Source organism: Triticum dicoccoides, chromosome 7A (assembly GCF_002162155.2).
Source record: "Triticum dicoccoides isolate Atlit2015 ecotype Zavitan chromosome 7A, WEW_v2.0, whole genome shotgun sequence".
NCBI lineage: Eukaryota > Viridiplantae > Streptophyta > Magnoliopsida > Poales > Poaceae > Triticum > Triticum dicoccoides.
Window position 1 is genome coordinate 712,211,568 of NC_041392.1, and position 8,279 is coordinate 712,219,846.

The following is an 8,279-nucleotide window of genomic DNA, read 5'->3' on the forward strand; positions in this document are numbered from 1 at the left end:
AAATAATTTTTACACTAATTATAGAATTGCGAATCAGGGTATGCAAATTTGTGGTACCTGCACACCAAAGTTTGGATTGTGGATCATGGTGGCTAATCACGTCGTCGGTCCGCGGAAGGTCTACTGAGGGTCTAGGGTAGAACGTCGCCGTGTCGGCTGGCTGGCCACCATGGTTGGCGATCGCAAGGGGGTATGGGAGGGGTGTCATATGACTAAGAGTTACATTAATATCTGCTGGAGGCATGGTATCATGAAGCTCTACAAGATGAAATGCTCTCAGTAAAGATGTTGCAATTGGCTAAAAGGGCGATACAACTGCTATTTCATCCGCATGGACTTGATTACTAATAAAGGTATTCGAAAGGCCCTTGAGTCGCTCATCCAAAAAGACGGTAAGCCCTGAGCGGTGAATGTACTTGTGCCGAGGGGTGTTCCCTAGAAGCGCAATGCCATCGGACCCCCAGGTCTTCGCCATGGCGCCGAGGTAAAATTCCAACTCCGCAAAAAACCAAACCAATAAAAACAACATAAACTCACCGGATTCGAATAATCGGATCTGCAACAAGGGCACAAACCTACCTCCTACGACGCTGGCAAAATAAAACACAAAACTTTGGTGAACAGTTTCTTTTTTGCGAGACACTTTGGAAAACAGCTATGTTTGGGCCAGCCCGCTTTCTCCCGAGCAGCCGGGTAGCCCAACAGCGGAACCAACGCGGGCCGGGCAGGATGGACACGCGCAGGAGCCAGCCCGGACGTCATCCGACGGGGCCCGCGCAACAACCCTGACGCAGGAGTCCGTCCTCCGTCGGTCTGTCAGTGTCACAGCCGTCGCCTTCTCTCCTCCACCGGACTTGCTTGCCTCGCCCGGCCTCTCTCCCCTGCCACACGCTCCGACGAGGCGACGCCGCCGCCACGCCACCCTCTCCCCGCTCCCGCTCCAGCGCCTCCCTGCCCGCTCCCCTCCCTCCGCGACGGTAAGCGAACCCCCTGCCCCCGTCCCCTCCTCTCGCGCCGCCCGTCTCCGGTAGGTCCCGCTCGCTCGCTCGCGGCGGGGCGGGGCGGGTTGCCCGGATCACGCGTGGCGGGGCTCCGGGTTCCCCCTCTCCGTAAGTTCCGTGTCTCCGCGCGGCGTGCTGGCGTTCGATGGCTTGATTGGTAGGGTAGGCCCGCCCGCTCGATTTGATGGCTTTGGGAGAGGGTGAAGGACGGGGGCGGTTACCCGGATCAGCGCTGGCAACCAGCAGCCGATCCGCGGAATTAGCATTAATCGATGGCGCGGCGGGGGACACGCGACATCTTGGTTTTAGCATCTCGCAGGTTGTTGACTTTGACTTGGTACTTGGCAAGCAGACAAGTGAAGTGAGCTCATTATTATGCTAGTAATTTATATTATTGGAGACGAGTGATTGTTTGTAGTGGTTTGGCAAGTGAGGAGCTGGTGTTGGTTTCGGTTTACATCGACCCGCGGGTTTGCTCTAGATCCACAAGCGCAGCTGTGATGTCAAATTGACTGAGATCTTGCAAGATGTCGTGACTGTTTTGTTATTCTTTTATGCATGTCAGCTCTCTGTCGGTCTGTCATTGTTCAGATCACGGGAATCTCATACGTGCTCTGTTTGCAGGTGAGTTTCCACGCTGAGGGCGGCATCCGCGTTGCTCTGAACAGATGAGGGGATTGGGCTTTGCGGCGTTATCGTTACATGTTCTGTTGTGCCTGGTTAATGGCGTTTCCTCTCGCCGCACGAGCTCCTATGTGCGCTCGGAGTTCCCGTCTACCGATATGCCTCTAGACAGCGAGTGGTTTGCGACTCCCAAGGGCTACAATGCTCCACAGCAGGTACGCAACTACGCTAATAGATATACCAGTTCATCATCACTAGTGCTCGGGTAATGTACTCACCGCTTGTTCTGCTGTCAGGTTCATATCACGCAAGGTGACTATGATGGAAAGGCTGTTATAATATCATGGGTCACTCCATCGGAGCCTGCGCCGAGTCAAGTGTTTTACAGTAAAGAAGAGAACCGCTATGATCAGAAGGCCGAAGGGACAATGACAAATTATACATTTTACGACTATAAATCTGGATACATACACCATTGCCTTGTTGATGGCCTTGAGGTATTTTGATGTCCTTTTTGGTTTGCTTTGTATTCTTATATGAAATTTATTTCCCTTACTGTTATGATATATGTTCTGCCAAATATGGGAGCTCAAGTTGCAACAGTTTTCTCCGCTGTACACCATTTATCTTGTTCATCAAGAGTGCACATATCCAAATTAGCCACCTTTAAGAAAAAAAAGGTTTCATAAGAGATGTACTTTGCCGACAACCATTAAGCAAAACAGGAGTGGCCAAAGAATGGACACCATATTTCAACAGTATTGGGTTCTTCTATTTGAACATGATGTCCTCTATAGAAATTTATTCACCACATCTTCTTGTACCTGTGGACTGTAGGCGTGCCAGCCCAGTTGAGTTATGTTTGTACCTAATCTTGTACTATTTTGGTTTGGGCAAACAATCTTGTAATAATTGTCTGATGCAAAATTCTAATTACGTTTTTGGTTTGCAGTACAACACTAAATATTATTACAAGATAGGTACCGGAGATTCAGCTCGAGAATTTTGGTTTCAAACACCTCCAGCAATTGACATAGATGCATCATACACATTTGGCATCATAGGTTTGTCTTCTGTTCTTTAATTTTTTGTCTCATAGCTGTCTTGCATTACTTTGGACCTCCACAGCATTTTCTGTAGCCAGGGTTCTAGGGCGCTTGAGCAGGGAATTCAGCTAGTTAGCTCTAAAATTCATGCTTTTCACTTTACACATATGCACTACTAACATTTTAATTCAAGTAAGCATAGTCTGTGCTCACCATATATCTCTTAATGTCCAAATTCTAGAGAACTGTTGTGTCACTGTCAGGATAAAAGAAAAAAGCCACAGTAGATCAAATGATTATTAGGGATGCCAACCAATAGGTTAGATATATACCTAGTAGTTAGTGACTCAGGCAATTTTATCCTATTTTTTCTGGCTCTATTTTGCTAGGTGATCTGGGGCAAACATTCAATTCTCTATCAACTCTTCAACATTATTTGAAAAGCGGAGGAGAAAGTGTTCTATTTGTTGGGGATTTGTCATATGCTGATAGATATCAACATAATGATGGTATTCGTTGGGATTCTTGGGGTCAATTTGTTGAACGTAGCACTGCATATCAACCATGGATCTGGAATTCTGGAAATCATGAAATAGAATACAGGCCTGATCTGGTATGTTATGATGTTATCTCCTCATGTTGGCAAAATTTTGCTAGTGAAAGCTCAAAATGTATCTACAAGACAGAACTGATTGACAAAGCCGTTGGCATGTTTCATGCATCTACATTTTTTTCTTTGCAATATACCTCTATTGAATTGGGAACAGGAAACACTGTCCATTTCGTGAACCATATTGCATATTCCCAATATTTATGGAATTACCTTTTGCGAATATATGATTAGATTCAGCTGGCACACAATGTTGGTTGTAGCTGTGTTGCTACATAATTATGGCTGTGTGGGTCCACAGTGTCAAGGCTATATGCTTAGAACCTTAGCCTTTTTGTTCAGAACAACATTGTGTTTCCCTTTGAACTTTTAATTAGCTGAGCTTAACAAGTCTTGAGCTTTTGCTTTATTGACGTCTCTGAAAGGACCGAGTCACACTTCTCACTTCATAACTCTGGCCCTATTCATATTTCAGGGAGAAACTTCTACATTTAAGCCATATCTGCATAGATATTCAACACCATATTTGGCATCGAAGAGCAGCTCCCCAATGTGGTATGCAGTCAGGCGTGCATCTGCTCATATTATCGTGCTCTCCAGCTATTCTCCTTTTGGTAAGTTCCTTCCTACTTGCTCTGTTTCATTTCTGCATGAAGTTTCTGATAAAGAACGAGGATGTGATGTTGGCAGTAGCGATTGGGATTTCCAAGTGCTTGGCCTTTGTCCAAAGCATGGGTCAAGCAGGGGTAAAGTCAATAATATGGTCTTGTCATGTTCTAATTTTTTTGACGGGTTATCGTGTGCTTAATGATACAACTGGTAATGTAAATACCAGTGAAGTAGTCATTTGCCTTTCGATACACTTGAAACTTTTACTGTAGCTCAATACACAGCGATAGAAGGTAGAAATCTAAAAAGCGTCTCTACTTTCAAAGTCTGAAACTGCCATTGACCATTTTATTCTCTTCATGATACAGTTCTTGTAGCAAATAAGACGTTCGTTGAAACTTGTAGTACAGTTACCAGAGTCGTGGTTCGAATGAGTCGTAGTACAGGGAATGGGGTCACACTATTACCACCTTTTCAAAACTCTGATGTAAATGTCAATCGTATATCCTAATCGGTCCGGGTTTGACAACTTTGATATGAGATGCTATGCTTAATGGTTAGACGCACAAGTTCTACACTGACAGCATGTTCTGACCATTATATATTATATTTTAGAAGCGTACTTTATTCGACAACTGAATGTTCCTTTCAGAGTGTATACCGTTGATGGTTTTGTCGGATATGCTATTCTGACACAAGTATGTTTTGTAAACTTGCATGTGGTGTTTATAGTAAAATACACTCCCCAATGGATGTGGCTGAAGGGCGAACTCAAGCGCGTGGACAGGGAGAAGACACCTTGGCTTATTGTTCTCATGCATGCTCCCATGTACAACAGCAATGATGCGCATTTTATGGAGGGCGAGAGTATGAGGGCTGCTTTCGAGAAGTGGTTTGTCAAGTACAAGGTGGACTTGGTATTTGCAGGTCATGTCCATGCCTATGAGAGATCGGTAAACTCTTCAGTCTGTTCTCGAGCGCACCCTCCTTTTTGAACAAATTGCCGACTTTGATCTGAATAATTTTACATTTTCATCTTTCATAGTCGAATCAGATGAAATTACGCAAGTCTATTTGTTCTATTCAAAGAGATCTGAGCTTTGATTTCTCATGATACTTCTATATGTACCACTTGCAGTACCGGATATCTAATATCAACTACAACGTAACATCGGGGAACCGATACCCCGTGCCTGACAAATCCGCTCCTGTGTACATCACGGTCGGCGATGGAGGCAACCAGGAAGGACTCGCCTGGAGGTAAGAGGACCGAACACATCACCCCAAAGCTGACGCACCTTGGTAGTATTAGACTCTGCTTACCGCACTCTTACAATGCTTTCTCATTGAATGTTCGTAGGTTCAGTGATCCGCAGCCGGACTACTCCGCGTTCAGGGAGGCGAGCTACGGCCACTCGACCCTGCAGTTGATAAACCGGACGCACGCCGTGTATCAGTGGAACCGGAACGACGACGGGAAGCACGTGCCCACGGACAACGTGGTGTTCCACAACCAGTACTGGTGAGCGCGGCAGCACTCCGACAGTTGCATAAACACGTCCACACTAGTGATGCACCCATCCTGATACACAGAGCATCGCTCTCCTGCATCCATCCACCTTGGTGTTTCTAAGCAGCTGGGCTGTGGTTTTGGCAGGGCGAGCAACACGCGGCGCAGGCGGCTGAAGAAGAAGCACCTCCGGTACGAGAGCCTCGAGGGCCTCATGTCCATGCTCTAGGAGCTCCTTGTTACCACCACTACTACAGAACATTGGCAGCAGCACGAGAGTTTCAGAGGCCCCGGCGGAGCAGCAGCTTTGCTTCTGCTTTGCTTTGTGGCCGCTGGCAGCCCTGGTCGGCCGGCAGCTTTGCTTCTGCTTTGCTTTGTGGCCGCTGGCAGCCCTGGTCGGCCGGCGAGGCGGCACCGGCGGATCTCGTCGTGCCGCGGCCGCCGACACGGAGGCATATATGGTAGAAACCTGGGCATTCATCCATTCCACACACTCTTGCAGACTCTGTGCTAGTACTGCTTTATGATGAACACGGTCCGACGCTTGTAAAATCCCGGTCAGCTAGATGGCCACCAGCTGCGTTGTTGAAGTCGATAGACGCTCAGAATAAATAAATTAAGCAAAACACTCCTAGTACAATCTAGTATAGTGATACGCCAAACCTGTGCCCAACGGCCCGACGCGACGGCGGCCAAGGCAACTTTTGTCTCTTTGCCTGGACGTCGCCGTCCGCCGACGGCAAGCAGCCGACGGCCGCGTCGGGCCATCATCGTCGCCCGGTTCGGTATGGAGCTGCCCTCCCGTCCTCGTGCCACCGCGTACGGCGCGTGGTTGGTAGGTAGTAGGTGGTACCACGAGTGCTTTGGGTTTTGGGTTTTCAGTGTAACGTTCTTCAGCTTCCCTGCCATGTTTAGAGCATCTAAAGCCGACCAGTCAAAAAAAAACCCTGACCCACCTGCACGTCTCAAACCGGCCTGGGCAGACCGACACCCTTCATATTCAGCCCAAATATGGAATAGATATGGGGCGGCTCGGACGTGTCCGTCATGTCTTGCTTTCAGTCGGGTTCCACACGCAAATGCTTAGAAACTCAACGGTCCGGCGGGCGTCTTCTCTAGCGGGGGGTGTGAATGCCGCGTCGCGTCGCTACTGCTCACCACCTGAGGGCCAGGGGCTCGGCTATTTAAGTCGGACGACATCCCCAGCCCTAGCCACATCCGCCCCCCCTCCTATTTGCGCCGCCAGCCCAATCCCATCCATCCACTTCTTGCCGCTGTCCACACTCACTTCCGCTCTCCCTTTCACAGTTCGGCTCCGCCATGCCCTAGCAGAAGAATACGACCTATGCTATGCTTAAGCCCAAGCATTCAGTTGCTAAAGGAGATCCGAGCTAGGCACGCCGCTCGGTTGGTAGTGGGCCTGCCTCCGGATTCGTCGAAGCCAGGGGAGAAGGAGGAGCCGGAGCAGGAGACGAAGCGGAGGAGGAGTAGTAGGAGCCAGTGCCAGTTACTAGCTTCGCCATGGCGGACACCTTGGCGGAGTACGAGGTCGCCCAAGTGGAGGAAATGGCGGAGCAGACTGCCATCCTGGAGTCCATCTAGGATGAAGCCTATGCCGAGGCCAACCGACAGTTCATTCGGCAAGAACGGGCGGCGATCGACGCGCTTTTCGCCGAACTGGAAGCGGAGGAGGAGCTAAAGCCGGAGCAGGAGGGGGAGTAGCGGCTGCCACCCATGTACTCGGAGCCCGACACAGAGACCGCGGACATCTTCGACGAGGACAACGAGTAGGACGGTGTAGGGTAGTTGATCTACATCGTATGTAGATCAATCCTTTGCATGTTTTATATGATTTTAAGATCCAAACTATAAGATATGTGGATGCAGAGAACAAAATTTGAGGGCTGCCCAATCAATACCCGCTTTTGCGGGGACGCGGAGTTTCTGCACCCGAGCTCAAATGAGCCCGGGTGAACAGTAAAATCAAAACTAAATCAAAAAAATTTCAAAAAAAACCAATTTTTTTTGGGAGAAACATTGACAAAAATTTTAAGTACTTGCAAAAATTCATCATGAAATCACATTTCTAGAAGGCGTGGCAAAAAAAAAACAAAATCAGTACTCTGAAAAAGCTACTTTCAACAGCATTTTGGAGCACTGAATTTGTTTTTTTGCCACGCCTTACAGGAATGTGATTTCATGATAAATTTTTGCAAGCACTTAAAACTTTTGTCAATGTTTCTCCCAAAAAAATTGGAATTTTTTGAATTTTTTTCGATTTTACTGTTCACCGAGCTCAAATGAGCTCGGGAGCAGAAAGGCACTTTCGCTTTTGCGGCCCTATTTGCTGTGTCTTGCTATAGAGGCTCTCAAGAGAAGCTCTTCTTCTAGAGCAGAATCTGTCTCACGTCATGCAAAAACTCGTCCTGCTCACTCTGTACGTATGAAAAAGGAAATGCAGGGTTTGTAGATGCTCACTCTGGCTGCTCTCGAACACGAGGAGAAAAAGGACATGCAGACATCATGAGCCACTTCAATCAAACGTGAAAAAAAAATACATGATTTGTATCACCAGCAAGCCATTTCCATGGGCACGACTTTCCGTTTTGAACAGGCCAAGATAAATATGAACCGCGAAGCCTCTGTACGCGTACCTCTATCGTGTGGCGGCTCTAGCGAATAAGAGCATCTCCACCCGCGCCCTCAACAGGTCTCTCAGGCAACTTCTTCGGTGCTGGCATTGAAAAAACGTCCCAGTCGCGTTCCCAGGACGCCGAAATCCGTCGGCTTGGCCTGTTTTTGGGCTCAGCGATCGCAGGCCGTACTCGGCGCACTGGGGGGGCGCTCGGGGGATCCGGTGCAAGGGAAAAGCACGTCTG

General features: G+C 48.2%; 1 protein-coding gene across 1 annotated transcript; it reads left to right on the forward strand.

Annotated features, from left to right (window-relative positions):
* Window positions 1–820: 820 nt before the first annotated feature.
* Window positions 821–6,028, forward strand: LOC119329548 (phosphoenolpyruvate phosphatase-like). Its single transcript, XM_037602607.1, has 10 exons — window positions 821–977; window positions 1,626–1,840; window positions 1,922–2,122; window positions 2,578–2,689; window positions 3,061–3,284; window positions 3,757–3,895; window positions 4,623–4,843; window positions 5,029–5,150; window positions 5,251–5,412; window positions 5,548–6,028. Exons 2-10 carry the CDS (start codon window positions 1,670–1,672, stop codon window positions 5,627–5,629), a joined length of 1,434 nt encoding a protein of 477 aa, XP_037458504.1. The 5' UTR covers window positions 821–977; window positions 1,626–1,669; the 3' UTR covers window positions 5,630–6,028.
* Window positions 6,029–8,279: the final 2,251 nt, after the last annotated feature.